Source organism: Labrus bergylta, chromosome 11, assembly GCF_963930695.1.
Source record: "Labrus bergylta chromosome 11, fLabBer1.1, whole genome shotgun sequence".
NCBI lineage: Eukaryota > Metazoa > Chordata > Actinopteri > Labriformes > Labridae > Labrus > Labrus bergylta.
In genome coordinates this window covers 8623068-8643205 of record NC_089205.1, presented here as the reverse complement: position 1 = coordinate 8643205, position 20138 = coordinate 8623068, and the positions used below count along the sequence as shown (strand labels likewise).

Sequence of the window (20138 nt, the reverse complement as noted above, 5' to 3'; positions counted from 1 at the left end):
GAGTGCATTTACATGAATGCACTGAGCTATTCTAGGGCGACTGTAGGCAGGATGTGGTGTTGTGGCGTCAACAACATCATGTGGAATAATCACAATCTGCAGTTCAAAGAAGATGAGACACAGTTAATGAAGAAATATGTCTCATTATAGGCTACCTCAACAACCCCTCACTTCCAGATATATAACTTATGTAAAGTCTGTGAACTTTACACATAAGAAATAGTATCAAGGTCTCTTTCTGGAGTCAGCAGGGACGTGTCCAGAGGGGGGGGTATAGGCCCACATTGACATCTCATTAGTCTCTCCAGGTGCTACCCCAAAATCCAAATCTATGATTGGCTATTTTCCTTAACTTGAAATCTATTCTGGTGTTTTTTTTTTTTTTTAACAGGCTGCTGGTAGATTTTGTTACATGTGAATGTAGTAGGCATATATTTATTGACTAAGTACTTTCAGTTGTAAATGAATACTTTGCACTTTCAATAAAAATGTCCAAGCAAGAACTGCTGCAAACTGTCAAACCTGTCAAAGGACGTTCCTGCAAATAAATGTATTGTTGCAAATTAGACAGCGCACAAGAGTTTGCATGCAATTATTTTTTCAGTTATCAGTTAAAAATACACTAAACCTTTGTAATGTTTGTCGAGTACTTACATTACCTCAAATATTTCCAACAGTTATCAAATGCTGCTCCTGAAAGCTGCCGTACTGTTGCTGTATGTGCTGCTGTGATTAAAACCTCACGTAATTTATCGTCGGTAAATATATTCTCTTCCTCAGGTCGGACTCACCTGTTCGTCTTGACTACGGTCAGCTCGGAGGTCATTGGGAGTTTGGGGAAGGACAGAGAGAATCCCTCCCATGATTCCCCGCTAGCCTTGATCTGTGAATGATGCTGTCAACGTGGCCCTCCACCTCATCCTCAAGCATCTGGACGCAGGAGGATCCTACGCCAGGATCCTGTTTGTGGATTTCAGCTCTGCTTTCAATACTATAATCACGGCTCTGCTCCAGGACAAGCTCTCCCAGCTGAACGTGCCTGAGTCCACCTGCAGCACTGGCTCCCCTCAAGGCTGCGTTCTTTCTCCTCTGCTCTTCTTCCTGTACACCGACAGCTGTACCTCCAGTCATCAGTCTGTCAAGAGACGACACCACCCTCACTGGACTCATCTCTGGTGGGGATGAGTCTGCCTACAGGTGGGAGGCAGACCGTCTGGTGACCTGGTGCAACGAAAACACTGTTGCTTCCTGGGTACCATCATCACCCAGGACCTCAAGTGGGAGCTGAACATCACCTCACTCATCAAGAAAGGACAGCAGAGGATGTTCTTCCTGCCACAGCTGAAGAAGTTCAACCTGCCAAAGACCATGATAGTTCACTTCTACACTGCCATCATCGAGTCCATCCTCTCCTCTTCCATCACGGTCTGCATCATCTGCTCTGCAGAGAAGGTGATTGGCTGCAATCCACCATTTCTCCACGACCTGTACACCTCCAGGACCCTGAGGCGTGCAGGTAAGATTGTGGCCGACCCCTCTCACCCAGCACATGGACTGTTTGAGACTCTCCCCTCTGGTAAGAGACTGCGGTCCATCAAGACCAAAACCTCTCGCCACAAGAACAGCTTCTTCCCCTCTGCTGTCAGCCTCATGAACAATGTCCCTGCCCTCCCCCCTCCTCCCACATAACCCAGACTCTCATCAGCCCCACAGTCAGAAAAACATGAAAGTAATGTGAATGCTGAACTGTTCTTTATGCGTTACATTAATGCCCACTGAACTTTAAATGTATTTTCTTTACATGCACTTTGTGAGTAGGTTACATACACTGTAAGATGTTTTCTCATAGTCCACTACACAGCTCCTACATTGCACCTTTTGTACTTTGTGTTTTTTATTTTTTATATTTTTAAATTCTATTTTATATATTGTAATAGCTTCTTTTAATGTATCATTTAAGTTGTTGCTAGTTCTGATTTATTTCCTTGTTAATTGTTTAGCACCAATACACCAAGTCAAATTCCTTGTAGGCCTATGTGTGACTGTACTTGGCAATAAAACCCGATTCTGATTCTGGTGGATGGAGAGGGTAAATAAATGAAATTAATTTGCGTGTGTGTGTGTAGCCACAAACTTCATTGCACCCCTGCATGAGTCGGAGCCCTTGGTGGGCCACCCCGTCTGGACACGCCCCTGCTAGACACTTCAACGTGGATGTGTTGTGGTTGTTGCTATCGTCTTCTTTTTCTGCTTCTTGCTGCTTTTTGTTCATGGACTGAGTCAAAGTATTTCAAGAAACAAGTATATGCTGTGTTACTGTGTTGGAAATCATACCCTGATATGAATGAATGAATGAATCAACGTAGGCTAAAGGGACGCCACATCTAAAAATGACAAATAAAACATTTTTAATTGCTACAGATTCCACATTTCCGTCGACATGGCTCCTTCATCAGAGCTGACGTTACAGGATTTGAAACCGATATTTTGACTTAGTCCATCGTTTCCTGATTGTTTCCTCGGACTTTTGCATTTATGTAATTTCCACACTTAATACGATGTTTTGCCCTATGCGTGGTCGTAACTACCCGGTCTCACACTCCACGGTTCATGCAACATGGAATTCCACGTGCAGGGGATGGCTTGTTTATGTAAAAAGACGGACAGCGCTCTGGACCAATGGGCTTCTGTTGTCACAAATGCGTCACGTTCTCCATGGAAACCCGCAGATTTAAGCCAATTGGGAAAGGCACGGGGAGGAGCCTGAATTGAGGTCGAGCGCAGAGCTCGCCGATTTGCTGGTTAGAAGTTAGTGGAGAGAACCGGGGAGGACCCATTCACTACTGTGTCAACCCGTCTGAACGCTGCTGGACACTTACCGACTGTTTCACCCTCTCGTCCATTTTCCTTCTGCTTGACAACGAGGACGACTGGATAGTGGATTGTTCCTTCTGCTCCAAAGGTTGGTTTCGCTTTATTTCAAGCTTTAGTTAAAGAAAGAGAGGATAAACGAGCGGAAAAAAAATAAATTGCATAACTGAATCCGATGTGCGCATGCGCCAAATCCCCGCCTGCTCTACTTGTACTTTTATAACAAAATAAGCTGGTTTGTGGTTTTATTTGTCACTCTTGGGGTAGGGAAATGGTCTCCGTTGGTGAAGCGGCCCCTCGGCAGCTGGGTGTCCGTGTTTTTCTCCCCGTGTTTGAAACGATCTCGTTACTTTTACATAACTGTGTCAGTGTACCGTGCACTGGATTGCAGGTCAACGTGTGTGAGGATTGTGAATAGCAGGTCAGTGGGAGTTAAAGGGGGGGAGGGATGTTTAACTACTGATGACATAATATGCTTTAAATACATGCACTATTTAAATAACCTTTACAGTTTGTAACATTATCAACATGTGAAAAAAAACACAGTCATTGTGATAAAATTAAGCTTTTATTCCGTTTTTAATCCCGATGTTAGGACTCAGAGAGGATAGAGGCAACATTTGATGTGCTTCCCCCCCCACATATAACCTATAACATGCTCTCTAAGTCTCCATATCTACTCCTTAATGTCATTAATAACAGTATAACTTTAACTATCACTGCAGGACTTCGTGTCTGCACACTGGAGTCTACCTGTAGCTGCCAGGTCGACATGATAATCACATTACACTGCTGTTAAGTTCTCCTTTAATGTGAATATCAAGCAAGACATTTCAAATAGATAACCTGAGATAGAGACATGGAGCTGATTCTGATAACTAAGTATTGAGGATATATGGGCAACTCTGGGAGTTTACTTAAAACAAACACAAACAGATTAAATGTGGCTCATGTTGTTTTACAAAACGACACAAAGAACCATTTTTAGATGTTAATGAAACATTTGACTTCATGTTAGTCCTCCTGCCATGGTTGGTGAGGTCTAAATAATGGAATAACTTCAGTGCAGGCACGGTGATGTAACTCCCTGCCTGCTGTATGTCATTGTAATGTACTGGAGAAGAAGTGAGAATAAACCCACTCATTACTCCTTCATTACACTCTCTGCATGTCTTCTGATCCTCTCCAGGCAACCCTTGCTTTATGTCTCACCCTGTGATTTAGCTCATTGTGTAGATCGTGATTCTCTCAGCTGCGTTAGAAAGTCTAAATCTCTCATGTAATGTGTGTGTCACATTTCACAGAAGATGTGTCACTTCATAAGAGTGTGTCGGATAGGCCTGCTGGTGAAAGCATGTGGTTTTATGAAACAGGGCTACCACTGGTTTGTACTGCGCTGTGTAGCCTAATCCATGTGACTGGAGCAGCAGCATTGTATAATGCCTGAGATCTGTGCTAGTGTGTTGTGTGATTCAGTGCTCTGACTGAGGCAGTGCTGAGCAGAGGGACTTTCATTATTATGTCATTCCGCTCGTCACTTCTCACAGACCTGTGTTTGTGTGTGTGATCACTTCTCGGACACTTTTTGAAGATTTAGTACAGTAGCCTATTTTTTTATTTTTTTGCCTGCTGGACTGTTTATTGCTGCGCGTGAAGGAAGGAGTCTCTGGTAAGCTCATGTTCACTCTGCATGCTCTGTGAAAACACAGAGATACACACAGGACATGCTTTTAATGATTGGGATGCTTGGTCTGGTTTTGTGTTCAGAGTTATCATGTTTTTTCCTTTCATCAAAGTGTTGAATATTTGACTGTACTATGACGCTCTTCACGCAGCAGCAGATCGTTTGTGTTTTCAATGATTTTGCAGTTCAGCTCAGTTTAGATTTGTGTCTTTTGTGGCGTCTAATATTGCCCTTAATGTGCTTCTGTCTGAGTAATACTGAGTAACTTCCCTGTTCATTCATTGGTCACTTTGTCACTGTATGATTTAGTTTGATGTAGTCCTGTTTCAACAAACCATTCGTGAAGTTTTGCTCTTCTCCTGCAGGAAAAAACAGAAGCCTTTAATTGTTTCTTTTGACATGTTTTTAACCTGCTGTCAGACCCTAACTTCCTCCTTCTCGGCTGACATCACTCTGAACTGTTGTCATTCCCTGCTCTCCTCTGATTGGACACTGCAGCAGCCAATACGAAGTCCCGTCTCAGGGCTTGGCCGTGTCCTCGGTTTCACTTGGGAGTGGGTCATTTTATAAGGTGTCGGCGGGTGTGTGAGTGAATGAAACTTCTGCTACACATCAAATCTCTCAAATTTCTTTAAAAGAGTGAAGAGTTATGTAAAATAGCTTATGTAAAGGGAGAAGAATAGACCAGCAGCCCAGTTTACACTCTTACATAAATACTCATGTTGGATTGGATGGCAGGGAAACAATGAAATACTTTGGATTTGGCTGCTGAGCTCGTTTCCAGTGTTTCCTAATTTGGATTTAAGGGACATAAATAGCACCAACTGTTGCTGCTCTAAAGGAGGAGGATAGAGTGGTTAAGAACAGTTATTCTTGTTACAGGGGCGGCTGTGGCTCAGTGGTAGAGTCCGTCATCCACCAGAAGGTTGAGGGTTCGATCCCCAGCTCCTGCAGTCACATGTCCGATCTGTCCTTGGGCATCACATTTAACCCCGAGTTGCTCCTACTGTGTCGTCGGGCAGTGTGTGCATGTAATAGTTTACACTGATGGTCACTTTACACAGCAGCCTCTACCATCAGTGTGTGAATGTGAAGGTGTGAAAGCGCTCTGAGGAGACTAGAAAAGTCCATTAAGCATTTTTTTCTGATGTATAGTTTCTGCTTGTGAAACTCCGTCCTGTGTTACCAGTTTGGATGATCATAATACCGGCTGTGTTTTAAATATTTAAATGACCATGGAGAGTGCACTGACATGTCTTATCACCTGTTTGTGTGGCAGTAATGATAATGAGGCTGTTTATGAGGACGAGCCGTGTTCTCCTCAGGGAGTTTATTAGATAATCCACAAACAGCCGGGCAGCCGAGGATGAGAAGGGAACTATGATTATTATTCAAATGTGTCATCTTGATGTTTTTATTACACGTAAACAATCACACACAAACATACATATCAACGTCTAAATATTTCCTACTTTATTTCAGGTCGTCGACCTCGACAGTAAGACAACAACAGAAGAAATCAAATAATATTACTTTAAGGATAACATCAATAATCGTCCCTCTCTATTTTTATTTGGACCTTCCATAATAAGTTTCTCTTGAAGATAATAATCCTCAAGACTTTAAATAAAGCTTCTTAATAACACTTTTTTAGGGGGGGGGATTCAGTAAATAAAGATATCAAACAGAGTCGTTGAGTACTGGGAGCTGGACTAAATTAAGTCCACTCCAGTTCACATTGAATAGATTTGATCCCCACATGTGACGTCTATAATAAATGAAATCTGCCACGACGTTCTCCGGTGTTGTTAAATTACACGTTTGTGTCATCTTGAATGATAAAGTGGATAAAAGGTAAAGGGATGCAGCAGTCGCTCCTGTTGGTCTGTGCCGGTCTGGATGAAGTCCTTTGTTGGTGTCTCGCCGTCAGAGCTGTGTTTTCATCTCTGCAGACGCTCCTTTCATGTGAAAAAGCTCTTTTGAAAGATTCAACCAGATCACACCGGTCTGAGGCTTTAGTCCGCCTGGAAAGGGCAAACGCTGGCCTATTTACTGTGCAGACCTTTTGACGGAGGCTGACCGCTGTGATTGTGTGTTTGTGTAGTTGTGTGTGTAAGTATAAGTACACAACAACATGATGACTTTCTCTGTCCTGCAGTGCCCGCTTCTTCATCACTGGCTTTCCAAGTGCTGAGACCCAGGCTGCTGTAATGTTCATGCTTTAATGCATCCATTTCTATTGATTGTTTCACTAGAGATCTGCTTTAAATAGAAGTGCACTGTATTATAAATGGTTTTGCTAAGTGCCTGTGTTTTTTCTTTCTTCGCTTCTTTAGACTGCACCCCCACCAAGAGGGATCAACTCCATTTACCTCCTGGTGCCATGCACTTCATGGCAGTGCCATGTGGAAGGTAACTTAATCTCCCATATTCTGCCCTTCGACTCGTCCCATGTCTGAGGACAGTGACCCAAATCACTACCTGTACTCAACCCTGGAGGGGCGCGAACGGAACCGGGACAGGATCGGCTACCAGGCGGAGGAAGAGGAGCACTCTCCCTGCAGCTCCATCAGACAACTTCACAGAATGGCGAGCAGTTACAGCGAGGGTTGTGGCCAGCAGGATGGGGCCGAACTGGAGGCCGAGTTGGGACATGCCTCTGAGGGGAGCGACAGCAGCCACGAGCACTCGGCCTCACCGGGCTCCCCGCATGATGACAGGAAGCGACCGCGCCCCCCTTTACATGAGGATGTAGAGATGGGTGGCAGCGGCTCGAGCGGGAGCGGGACAGAATCCCATGGAAACGAGTCGCATGGCAATGAGTCGCATGGCAATGAGTCCGTGGGCAGCTCCAACGGCAATGGAAAGGACTCGGCTCTCATGGAGTCATCCGAAAGCAACAAGAGGTGAGACTCACCAAACGCACCCAATCGTGGTTAATGAAGATTTTTTTTCCACAACACAATGGGGCAGCAGACCATCTAGGTCGCGGACGTAAGGTTCATTAAATGTAATGGAAGGGCCATTTTCTCCTATGTGAGTCATTGTTGAGTGAATCAGACTGAGGACAGCGGTGAGGAACCTCTGTTACTAAATCCAAAGACGGTACAGAGGTGGGATCCCTTCGTCCCCCCTATTAGGCTTCTGCAACACTCACATGGAAGGCCAAACGTCACAGAGGCGTAAATATGGCAGCTCGATCTGTAACGTGATGAGGGCTAAAGACGCCGCCCTTTCGCTCTCTAAATAAAATGTAGCTCCTGTTTTGGAGGTCAGCTGAGTACTCCTCACCACAAAGTGGCGCATCAATTGACGGGCTTTAAACTCGAGTCGTTCTTCTTCTACATTAGTTCGAGTGTGAAATACTACAACACTTATCTAAACGGCGCCGCCCTGCGTGGACTCTGCTGTACACCGCTGAGCCGGCCTGTTGCTGTCTCATTGATTGATGCAGGAATGTGCAGACACACACACAGCTAAGGAACTTGACACACTTGTGATCCTTCAGGAGAATCAAAAGTAGGACGTGGGCCACCAGCTTCAGTTTGACGGCTTCAAACTCCTGATGCCGTTTGACTGCAGCAGATAAATGGCCGAGCGGATAAATGCCTTCTTAGGGCGTTAGCTGTAAAGCACATTATTTTTAGTTAAGCTTGTTTCCTGGCACAAAACAAGACGAGCGGGCCCCTAACGTTGCCTGCCTTGCTCTATTTTTGAATCAATTATTTTAAAGATGAACTTCTTCTAAAGGGTCAAACAAAGCATGATCCAAAGGCAACTGGACTCAGAAGAAGAGATCTTTAATCCAGGTGCCTTTGGCTCCAGGTTGGATTTACCAGGACCTGGATGACTCAGTGAACAACAGGAAACAGTGTTGCACCCTTGCAGTCGTATTTGTGCGTCGGTGCATTCCCGATTAGTGTGAAAGAAAACTCTAAAGTGCAACAAAAAGGTATAAAAGAGCAGTTCAAGTCAGCTGTCATCATGAGAAGCCGACATTATGTGAGATGACGACCTCCATTTACATGATTTAAAGGGGGGTTCCTTGGTTAAGTCCCCCTGCAAATCTCTGCCAAGGTTCAAGGAGTTAGAAATGAAGTAAAGTGAGTGAAGACATGGAGGAGGCTTCATGCCTCACCTTCAGTTTCCTGATTTGAAGAACACATGTTGGACTTGTTTTGTTGCTCAGAACTTTAAACTTGTACGTTCTAATCTGGTTTCCTATTCTTCCATCGCCTTGAGCTATCTTGACATGCTTTTCATGAACTCTCTGTGCCTCTTATTTTCAAACACAAAGAAGTAAATGTTGGACCTTTCTGTTTTGCACCTGCTAGCTGTTGTCCATATTTTTATAGCCGTATTTATCCAAGGGGGTGGGGGGGGGGGGGGGTGATACAGGTGGTGTGTTGATGTTTAGGAAACATCATAGAAGTCCTTGACTTCCTGTGTTTGGTCTCAGCTTTTGTTTTGGCGCTCTAACTGTGCTGTCACAATGTTCCTCTCTGTCGGTCTCTCTGTACATCTTCAGTGACACAACATGTTGTTTATGGTTACAGCTCAAACTCTCACAGCCCGTCGCCGCCCAGCAGCTCCAACGCCTTCAGCCTGGTGAGCTCGGAGCAGGACAACCCTTCAACCAGCGGCTGCAGGTTCGTAAATTCTTCTCTTCTTGATTTAAATGAAGACAGTAGAGGACTCAGTTATTTCTCTTCAGAGAGTTAGAGTTTGTTGCAGGTTTTTTTTTTACATGCATGCAAAGGTACAAAGATCTGAAAAGTTAGGCCAGGGTTACATGTAGCCCCCTCACCCCCTTACACACTGGTTAGCTGGTTAGCACGTTAGCTTCCCCCCTCCTGTTCTGCTCTCTGTTCTGGAAGGCCTCGCTCCTCCAGATTGTGAAAGCGATGGTGAGACCTTGTTATTTTGACACACGTGTATCTGTCTCATGCTCGCCCTGCAGCAGCGAACAGTCAGCCAAAGCGAAGACACAGAAGGAGGTCTTCAAGACCCTAAAGGATCTCAAGATGCACCTACCATCGGAAAAGAGGAGCAAGGGCAAATCCAGCACCGTCAACACGCTCAAGTATGCGCTGCGGTGCGTCAAACAGGTGAAAGGTAAGAACCATTTCGATTTTTTAATGCACATTTGTTCATGTGTTTACATTGTTGTTAGTAAACATCAGAGATATTGAGGACGGTTAAAGTTCAAAGTAAACGGGAGTGTTTTCAGATGCTGAACAAAAAGTCAAACTTGAACTTAAAGTCTGTGACTTTGAGTTTGAAAACTGAAACTCAAATCTCTGATGTTGATGTGCAAAGAAAACTCTTCTCATTCTGCAGCTGAAATGATGTGTGCATTTTGCAGCCAATGAGGAATACTACCAGATGCTGATGATTAACGACAGTCAGCCGCCAGGGTTTGATGTTTCCTCGTACACCATCGAGGAAATCAACAGCATTACCTCTGAGTACACGCTCAAAAACACTGTAAGTACCCCGGGACAAAGGAGGAGATACATTCATCTGTGAGTAGAGGGATGCTGTGAGTGGCTGGATGACGTGTCACAAACTCAAAGTTCTTCTTTTGGTCCTCGGATGTGCAGGATATATTCGCCGTGGCCGTCTCGCTCATCACCGGGAAGATTGTTTACATTTCGGACCAGGCGGCGACCATCTTGAACTGCAAACGGGAAGTGTTCAACAACGCCAAGTTCGTGGAGTTCCTGACACCGCAGGACGTCAGCGTGTTCTACAGCTTCACCACGCCCTACCGCCTGCCCTCATGGAGCATGTGCACTGGAACAGGTAACGACTGTCTCCATCACCCAGACAGGGCACATGGGGAGGACACATGGGGAGGACACATGAAACCCTAATCTGCACCTGCAGCACACACATGCCCCTACTTCCTACATATGACCCACCCCCTCAAACACATGCTTATACACACCTAGCACCTATTACATTAACATGCTCAATCACACATTCACTAACATACACCCACTCATGTGATGCACGTCTCCTGCACATGCTCTGCAGCTGATCCTGTCATTTATCATTTATTGAGGTTTTTGCTGACATAGCGTGTTTGAGCTGTTCATGGCTGTTCACACTCCCTACGAGGCTCCTCTGTTGTCAGAGCACTTTGGATGCTGTGGTAGATCCTGAACAGTTTACAGTTCTTGCATGTGGGAGCTGTTTTCAGACTGGCTGTGTCAGAGTGGCAGGAATCTCTGAGCAGCTGTATTTTTATTAAAACCTGTTTCTCTATGAATGTTTGTCACAGTTAAAACACAAACAGTTGCATCATTGTAGTAAACTCTGCATGGCCTCTCCTGCTTTTATTAAACACTTCCTGTAATCAGAAGAGAGACTGACTTTCTCCGGTCCTGTTCACAGCATGTTGAACATGGATGACTAACAGATGGGTGCTTTGGAAGTATTCAATCTCATGCATTTGGTGACCACCTTCTTTTGGTCTCTTATTCAGAGTCGTCTCCCACGGAGTGCATGCAGGAGAAGTCCTTCTTCTGCCGCATCAGGTGAGTGACAGTGAACGGCAGCTTCTGTGATTCATAGTTTCCTGCTCAAACTAGCTCTGAGTCAGCACAGAGAATGTGAGAGGAGGGAGGAAGTCAGCAGCTGTGAGCTTTGCAATGGTTTCGCCACCTAGTGGCTAGATAGGGCATTGCAGCTACAGTTAAATATCATTTCACATGATCAGATCTCAGTTATAAAATATTCAGTAGCTGTACTCTACTCAATATGCAAAGTCTTAGGGTTATGGTTAGGCAAAGCATCTTAGTGTAGCAGCCTTTTAGTATGAAACAGTGACTGAAAATCATGCTCTGTTTGTTCTGCAGTGGTGGAAAGGAGCATGAAGGGAATATCCAGTACTATCCGTTCCGCATGACTCCTTACCTGATGAAAGTCCAGGATGCCGAGCTGGGTGAGGAACAGTTCTGCTGCCTCCTGCTGGCCGAAAGAGTGCACTCTGGATATGAAGGTGAGGCCTGCACTCATCACCATCTCCTCCCTCAAACATGTTACCCACAGACTCTGTAGCTTTTATTTCTAGGGATCACATTTAAATAAAGCGATTATAATAGCTTTTCTATTATTGGCCAATCTGATGTTGATCTCGTTTTCTCTCAACAGCGCCCAGAATCCCTCCTGACAAGCGCATCTTCACCACAACACACACACCTAACTGTGTGTTCCAGGATGTGGATGAGAGGTGAGTGCGTCTTCTTTGTTGATATGTTGCAGTTTGCTCCTGTGGTATAAAACAAAAATCTGAGCTCCAGGAGATTCCCTGTCAGAACCACAATAATATTCAGTTTATTGAGTTTCTTTTTTTCCTCTTAACACGTTGATGTTGTTCCTCCATCAGGGCTGTTCCTCTGTTGGGTTACCTCCCTCAGGACCTGATCGGGGTCCCTGTGTTACTCAATCTGCACCCAAGTGACCGACCCCTGATGCTGGCTGTTCATCGCAGGAGTAAGAACCCCTTTCAATCCCTTAGTTGGATTTTTGCGAGGTTTTCTATTTCTATTAGTGGTGGCTGGCCAGTAGAGGGCACTAGGGCGCCGCCCACCCGCTCGCCACTGATTTGTTTGCAACCAGCTTTGTACAAGAGTGGAGATCTTTTGTAAACTGTAAATGATGTTTAAAATGTAGACACAAGCCTGGTGCAATGACTGAAGCATGAAGTATCGTCTCTAAAATGTACTCTTTCCCCTGTTGCCAACAGTTCTGCAGTACGCTGGTCAGCCATTCGATCACTCCTCGATCCGCTTCTGTGCAAAAAATGGCGAGTACATCACCATCGACACCAGCTGGTCCAGTTTTGTCAACCCCTGGAGCCGCAAGGTCTCCTTTGTCATCGGCAGGCACAAAGTCCGCATGTAAGTGTCCCAATGTGATGAGTCAGTCTTTGAACAGATGTCACTTTGAACATGGAAGATGACAGGCGTGTGTGTGTGTGTGTGTGTGTGTGTGTTCAGGGGCCCTGTGAATGAAGACGTTTTTGCTGCACCAGCTTTCCATGGAGGGAAGATCATGGACTCGGACATCCAGGAAATTAGTGAACAGATTCACAGGCTGCTGCTCCAAGTACGTACACACAGACACACACTATACCTCTACTTTAATAGATATACACACACACACACACACACACACACACACACACACACACACACACACACACACACACACACACACACACACACACACACACACACACACACACACACACACACACACACACACATTTGACTGTTAACATAACGACCTTCTCTCTCTGCAGCCGGTCCACAACGTGGGCTCCAGCGGTTACGGTAGCCACGGCAGCAATGGTTCCCATGAACAGCTGGTTAGCATCGGTTCATCCAGCGACAGCAACGGGAAAGACACGGCGCGGAAGACAGCGGAGGAGACGGGCAAGGCCAAACCTCCCAGGACGTTCCAGGAGATTTGTAAAGGGGTCCACATGCTGAAGAACCAGGACTCCCAGGTCTGCCTGCACTCCCCTTACTCTTCGCCCATACCATCACCGTCCAAGCCTGAGCTGAAAAAGACCGCTGACAGTGAGTACAGTTAAATACCGTGATACTAGGGTTAGACTCAGGGCTATAACACAAGGGTTGCACCCATAACTAGTGTAAGTTATCACATGCGCCATGTACATGCTGCAGGTATAGGCTACATGAATATTTTTTCATTTAATTTTACCTTTATTTATTCTCGAGAAATCATTGAGGGTAAGCCCTCATTTACAATGACGTCGAGAGTACAATTAAAACGAATAAGAGACAAAAAACAATGAAGACAAAATACATAGATTATAAGACCAGAAGAATAAGCAGTAAGCAGGTAACTACAGTTAATAACATTTACACTCATGAGTACAGTGAGCTGTGATCAAGTTTTTAAATTGACCCATGGTAACCATTGTATTGAGTTTTAATGTGTTCCAGGTGTGTGCAGCACAATAGATGAAGGATGTTTTCCCAAAGTTCGTTTTTACATGTGGAACCGTTAACATTAGCCAGTCACTTGATCGAGTCTGATACTGATTATCAGCCCAGATTAATAAAGAAGTGATGTATGCTGGTAGATTACCCGCAAGTGATTTATAAATAAATAGCAGCCAATGCCGTTCACGTCTAACTGTTAGTGAAGGCCAGTCAACTTTATCGTACAGGATGCAATGATGAGTGGAATATTTGTCACCAGTGATAAATCTGAGGGCGGAGTGATAAACTGTGTCTAATGATGACATCCCCGTAGTCCAGAACAGATAGGAAGATGGCTTCAATTATTCGCTTTCTACTCACTAAGGGGAAGTTCATATAAAATGTCTTATATAAAACAGAACAAAGTAAACAAGGCTGATATTTGAATTCAGCTCCGTCTGTTATCTGTCTGTCTACCTGTGTGTGTTTCTGAAGTTTCTCTTTTCGTCTTTGCCCTCCAGCTGCTGTTGCAGCTCAGAAGAGTTCAGCAGTTCGTCACAAGGACTCAGCGCCCCCTCTGCAGGCTAGAGACAGTACTGTAGCCACCATTGAAGACTTCCCCTGTAAGGACCAGACCATGCACTCGTACCAGCAGATCAGCTGCCTCGACAGTGTCATCAGGTGAGGGCCGCTGCTTTGGTTTATGAAGGGTAACCTTTAAAAGTGTGTGAAGCGTGAACTCTCTAATTAAACTCATTCGTGTTTCTCAGGTACCTTGAGAGTTGTAACATCCCCATCACGGTGAAGAGAAAGTACCAGTTCTCCTCCAACACCTCCTCTTTCAACTCAGATGAAGACAAGGGCTTAGAAGACGGCATGCAAGGGCCTCAGGATGCAAACTCAGGCATGTACACAAAATGTAACACATGCATATCTTACACAGTGAGGATGATGTTAGATCCCATCTCTCTTTGCATTGTCAAAATCTTACTAAAACACATCCCTCAAGTTATTGACATACGTAATAAGACTGTAGTAACCTATGATCTTGAAGTTAACTGGATGTTTCTCTCCCAATCCAGACCCTTCGATGCTTGAAGCTCAGCCAGGTCTATCGAACATGAAAGTACCCAAGAAGCCTCCATCTGGAGCTGCTGCTGTGGTGGGCGGCCCCCTGGCTCCCCTCACACTGCCCAGCAAGGCTGAGAGCGTGGTGTCCATCACCTCGCAGTGCAGCTACAGCAGCACCATCGTCCACGTGGGGGACAAGAAGCCTGTGCCAGAGTCGGGTGAGTGTTGAAGTCCACTTATTTTAAAGATGTGATATTGAAACAGACCTATAAAAGCATCCTGTGTTTACTTGTATACATTATTTTGCTTGACCGATGTTTATGCCTCTGTTTCCTTCCACAGAGATTATAGAGGATGTGGCAGAGAGTCCTGCACCCCCACCCCTGCCTGTCAGCATCGTGTCCCTGCCCACCCAAGAGAAGGAGCCCTACAAGCGACTGGGGCTTACCAAGCAGGTGCTGGCTGCACACACGCAGAAAGAAGAGCAAGCCTTCCTCAGCCGCTTCCGAGAGGTCCCTAACCCCAGGACCCTCCAGAAAGGCTGCTCCGCGTATCTGCACAGACAGAAAGGTCCAGCCATCGCAGAAGGTACGCATGGTTTAGATATCCAAATGACAACATTTCAATTAAAAGCATTCCTGAAAAATAACCGTCTGACTCCTCTGTGTGTCATCTCAGAACCATCTGGACCACGGGGATCAGCCAAACAGGGCCCCTCCAAGCCTGAGACTACCACCAAGAAGGGCAACCGCAACAGGAAGTCCAAGAAGCCCAGGATGAAGCATCCTGATTCGTCAGACAGCGCAATATCCAACCGCAAACCCCGGCCCCCTCTGCAGGGTCTCAACCAAACGTCGTGGTCTCTATCAGAAGCGTCCCAGTCAGCTTTTAACGTTTCCTACCCAGCCATGGTGCCTGCATACCCCCTCTACCCCCCAGCACCCACTGCCCCAGCTCAGGCCCCTTGCCCTGACCCTTCCCTTTCTGCCGGATTTGCAGAGGGGCAGAACACCCAAGCCCCACCCACTGCCACACCATTTCCTGCACCCCTTGTTACACCTGTGGTGGCTCTGGTGTTACCCAATTACCTCTTCCCCCAGATGGGACCGATGGGACCGATAGGATCAATGGGGCCGATAGGACCGATAGGTCAGATTGGACCGATAGGTCAAATTGGACAGATAGGGCAGATGGGGCAGATTGGGACTGCTCCGAGACCCACATTTTATGCTGAGCAGTCCCAGACTCAACCTGCATACACGACTCAGCAACCCTTTCAGCCCCCACAGCCGGCCTACACCATACAGACTCAAGCCCCTTTCGCCAGCCAACAGCCGTTCCCTGTGCAGACTGCTTTTACTCCCCAACAGCCATTCCAAACTGCTCACACCACCTTCCCTACCCAGCAGCCTTTCCAGACGCCGCAGACTCCTTACACCACCCAGGCGCCATTCCAGGCCCCTCAGCCTACCTACACTACCCAGCAGCCCTTTGCTGCCCAGCCTTCTTTCCCAGTTCAGACTCAGTTTGTGGCTCAAGCCCCGTATCCAGCACAGCCCTTCCCTTACAGCCTCACCGCTGACTCCACCAAAGCTCTGGCTGTGGAGCCTCGAGAAGGGGCCGCCTCACGCTCCTCCACCCCGGCCTCTGGAGCAAGGGACCCTGCCACGTCACCGCCGCTGTTTGAGTCGCGCTGCAGCTCGCCGCTGCAGCTGAACCTGCTCAGCATGGAGGAGGGACAGCGCTCAGTGGAAAGACAGGACGGCACAATGCCCCCTGCTGGACTCCAGGGTAACAGTTTATCAACAGGATTTGGTGGAGCAGCAGTGGAAAACATGGGAGGGACGTTCAAGTCTGAAAGTTTCCAACAGGTAAAAGATGCAATGAGCTTAATCTTTCATAGCACTCATACACAGCCACACATTCAGCCGTTCACACTGCGGCTCTGAAGTGTGACGCTTTGTCTCTGATCATTTGTCGTCTCGTGTTTCAGTTGGATTCTCAAGGAGACGGAGCCCACAGCGATGGTAACTCTTCTTCCTGCGACTTGCTGGACATGCTGCTGCGGGAGGACTCCCACTCCGGCACGGGATCGGCCACCTCCGGCTCCATGGGCTCAGGATCTGGATCGGGCTTAGGATCTGGATCGGGCTCAGGATCTGGCTCAGGCTTTGGAACATCAGCTAGCGGAGCTTCTGGCAGCAGAACAGGTCAGTTTCCCAGTTAGCTTGACAGCTATCCACTGAATAAACTGCACTTCTACTCACACAAAACCATGATGGTACTAGTTTCTGATGAATTGGTATAAAAATTCTTTATATAAGTGAATAAACTCATTCTGTTTTTGTCTTCATTTCTCTCTTTAACTGTACAGGGAGCAGCAACACCAGTAAATACTTTGGTAGTGTTGACTCCCTGGAACCTGATCCCAAGACCCAAGCCAAAGCCAAGACGAGAGGCGAAGGAGGCTCTGATGGAGCGCAGTCCCAGACCAAGGTGTCAACCCAAGGGGACGGAGATCCTTTCGATAGATATGTTCTCCAGGAGCCCCTCTGGCTGCTCATGGCCAACGCTGACGACAAGGTCATGATGACGTATCAAATGCCATCCAAGTGAGTCGCTGGCCTGCAGTGATCTGAATCATAACAAATGACTACATTAGAGTCCTCTCTACCTGTTCCACTTGTTGTTATTCTGTAACTTACATGTGTGTGTTTGCTGACCTGCAGGGACATCCAGAGGGTTCTACGAGAAGACAAGGAGAGGCTGAGGCAGATGCAGAAGAGCCAGCCTCACTTCACGTCAGACCAGCGACGAGAGCTCCTGGAGCAGCACCCCTGGATGAGGAGGGGCGGTCTACCAGCTGCTATCAATGTAAAGGTACAGAACAAACACTTGTTTTGCCCCTCAAACATCAGCTGTGTTTCAGCATCAGGTGAAGATGTAAGTTCCAGTCTTGGTTGGTTTATTTAACATTTCCGTTGTGTGTGTGTGTGTTTTTAGGAGTGTGTGTACTGCGAAGATGCAGCAGCGGCATCTCCAATCGAGGAGGATCTACCCGACATGGAAATGAGCAATCTCGCCGAGGAGCTGAGACAAGAGGACCGGAACGCCAGGAGCCAATCAGAGGCCTCTCAGCCTCAACAGGACACTGGCTCCTGATTATGCACACACACACACACACAGCCTGCCAGCCATTGAGCAGGGGGACACACTATACCGGCCATGGACCCTCGTGATGCACACACACAACATGAACTCATCAGAACTCTGTGACGCCGCTGCGCTGAAAATGAGGATGCGTGCCACACGTCTGTTCATGTGTGTGTTGTGCAGAGGACTGCTGTTGAAGTGCAGATCTTAATGTACCGACAGGAAGCAGGAAGGCGCCGATGTTGGACTTCTGCCAGCTCTCACACACACACACACACACACACACACACACACACACACACACACACACACACACACACATTGGGGCCTAGACATTGTGAACAGTGGCCTGTAAGATAACAGTTTATTTAATTGTTTTCCATCCTCTTCTCCAGAGGCAGAGATTTACAAAGAGTTAATTTAAGGATATGGCTGCTTTGCCGTTTCGAGTCCTTCACCACCAGACATTATGTTTTTGTCTTTTAATGTTATGTCACATGATCCAGTTCGAACCCCAGGATCGCTGTTGTTACCCCACAAGGAACTCGCTATGTACAGTAGATGAGGTTTTCGCTGGACGATGTAGGCGGCTGGGTCTAGGGGCGAGAAGCAGCACTTTAGTTTCACTGGAGAGGTAAAACAACAAAAAGCACTTCACTCCAGAACGAATGTGAAGTCATGTGGGGAATGTTTTTTTTACCTTCTCAAAAGTGACAATCTGAAACGTAGTGCGAGGGGTTCCTATTTATTTTCTACCAAAAAATGTATCTACAATAGATCGTCTAAAGTTTAAGCCAAATCCACACAGTTGTAAACTTTTTTTTTTTGGTTTGAAAAACACAGAATGTTTCAGTTCTTCTTCACTCTTGACTCCTCGTATGTAAAAGGTTGTTTTCTGTCTCCGGGGTCTCATGTTGTTTTCTATTGTGGACAACAACACAGCATGATGGCTTCGGGAAAAAAATTGGTCAGGATCACAAACATAATGCTGACATGTGTTTGTTAGGAAAAAAGAAAAACAGAGGTAGAAATAATTTCACTTTGGATCTCTTATTTATCTTTCACCTCTTTTTTATATCTTGAGTTTCAGCCCTGTACGTTACCAAATAATGCCAAAACTGGTAATATCCTTTTTCTTTTTTTAAGTAAATATGGTGCATCTCTACTACAGTGTCATTTGAAGACCAAACCGGTGCTGATCTTTGGATTTCTACATAATGCAGAATGATATTGTTTCTGTTTGCATCCTTCTTTGAGACTTTCCCATTTCTTCTTCTCCTTCAGATTATTTCCACTCTTAGCGACTGTCAAACAGAACTGGTGTATTTCACGCACGACCATCAGGGCGATTATTTCATCGTCTGTACTGGTCGCTGTGCTGCAGTTCAGATTGTTCAGTATGTTTTTTTTGTTTTTTTTGTTTTTTTTAGCAACATATATCAATACCAAGCATCAGCACTGAAATATTACAGCATGGTGGAAAAAAACAGCATAACAATTGTAGCAAATAAGGGGACCATATTGCCTCAGTGACCTTATTGCTTACCCTGGGATACTTATAGGAAGTGGTGACATGCATGCACCGGCGAGCCCTACGTCGTCGTTACATGAAGTCTTCAGGAAAACGCGGTCCACATTGGCTCCATGTAAGCCAGTCGAGGTTAATACTGGGAACATGTGTGGTGCTACAGCAGAGACGCTGTCGGGGTTTGTGAATGTAACAGACTGGACCAAGAGCATCCCTCTGGCTTAGTTTGTCTTCACCGTTTTTTTTTTTGTTTTGTTTTGTTTTCTCGTTCAAATGTCAGAACGTTTTTTAATATTGTTCTATTTTTCTATTCTTCTTCTTTGGTGTGTTTTATTTTTTATTTTATTTGACATCTGCATCAAGAGTGTTTAAGTGTCATCTGGGACCACGGAGCCTACCTCTAATAAATCCCAGGTCACGTTTAAAGCAGCACATACCATGTGTATGAATGTGGGCAAAGCGCAATGGACAAGAGGGGTCCGATACTTCAGTGATTCCGGTGAGGGACGGGCTCGAGCAGGGAGAGGACGAGCCCCTCCAACACTCACCTGTGGTTAACCTATCACGAATACAAGAATGTAGTTAGATGTTATTGAAAGAGAAATATGGAAAGAATCTGTTGTTCTCTGTCAGCTGGGAGAGGATGATGCTGCAGAGTTTAAAAGCCTTTATCCTCACAGAGGGGGGAATTCCCACGGTACTCTCACACGATGCTGTGTATGGTCATGTAAATATGTTTGACGCTGTATGAATCTGTGCTGTAAGAAACTGGCACAGGTCGGTGCGTTTTTTGTAGGTAATGTGGTGTTGTTTGAGACATGCAGACAATGTTGTAATAAAAACTACAGAAATATAACCATGTGTGTCACTC

General features: G+C 45.9%; 1 protein-coding gene across 1 annotated transcript; it reads left to right on the top strand.

Annotated features, from left to right (window-relative positions):
* The first annotated feature begins 2804 nt into the window (after positions 1–2804).
* On the top strand, positions 2805–20123 carry LOC109991908 (period circadian protein homolog 2). The gene is made up of 22 exons (XM_020644338.3): positions 2805–2962; positions 6892–7461; positions 9112–9204; positions 9516–9670; positions 9921–10042; positions 10159–10360; positions 11046–11097; positions 11419–11561; positions 11714–11792; positions 11949–12055; positions 12309–12462; positions 12562–12670; positions 12867–13146; positions 14037–14196; positions 14286–14419; positions 14598–14804; positions 14929–15174; positions 15265–16457; positions 16580–16796; positions 16961–17198; positions 17316–17466; positions 17590–20123. The coding sequence occupies exons 2-22, from the start codon at positions 7007–7009 to the stop codon at positions 17746–17748; spliced, it is 4656 nt and encodes a 1551-aa protein (XP_020499994.2). The 5' UTR covers positions 2805–2962; positions 6892–7006; the 3' UTR covers positions 17749–20123.
* Positions 20124–20138: the final 15 nt, after the last annotated feature.

Coding starts and splice junctions, on each gene's coding strand:
- LOC109991908 (XM_020644338.3), top strand. CDS start 7,007: ATGTCTGAGGACAGTGACCCAAATCACTACCTGTACTCAACCCTGGAG. Junction 11,098..11,418: donor TCCTTCTTCTGCCGCATCAG/GTGAGTGACAGT, acceptor TTTGTTCTGCAG/TGGTGGAAAGGAGCATGAAG. Junction 13,147..14,036: donor GCTGAAAAAGACCGCTGACA/GTGAGTACAGTT, acceptor TTTGCCCTCCAG/CTGCTGTTGCAGCTCAGAAG.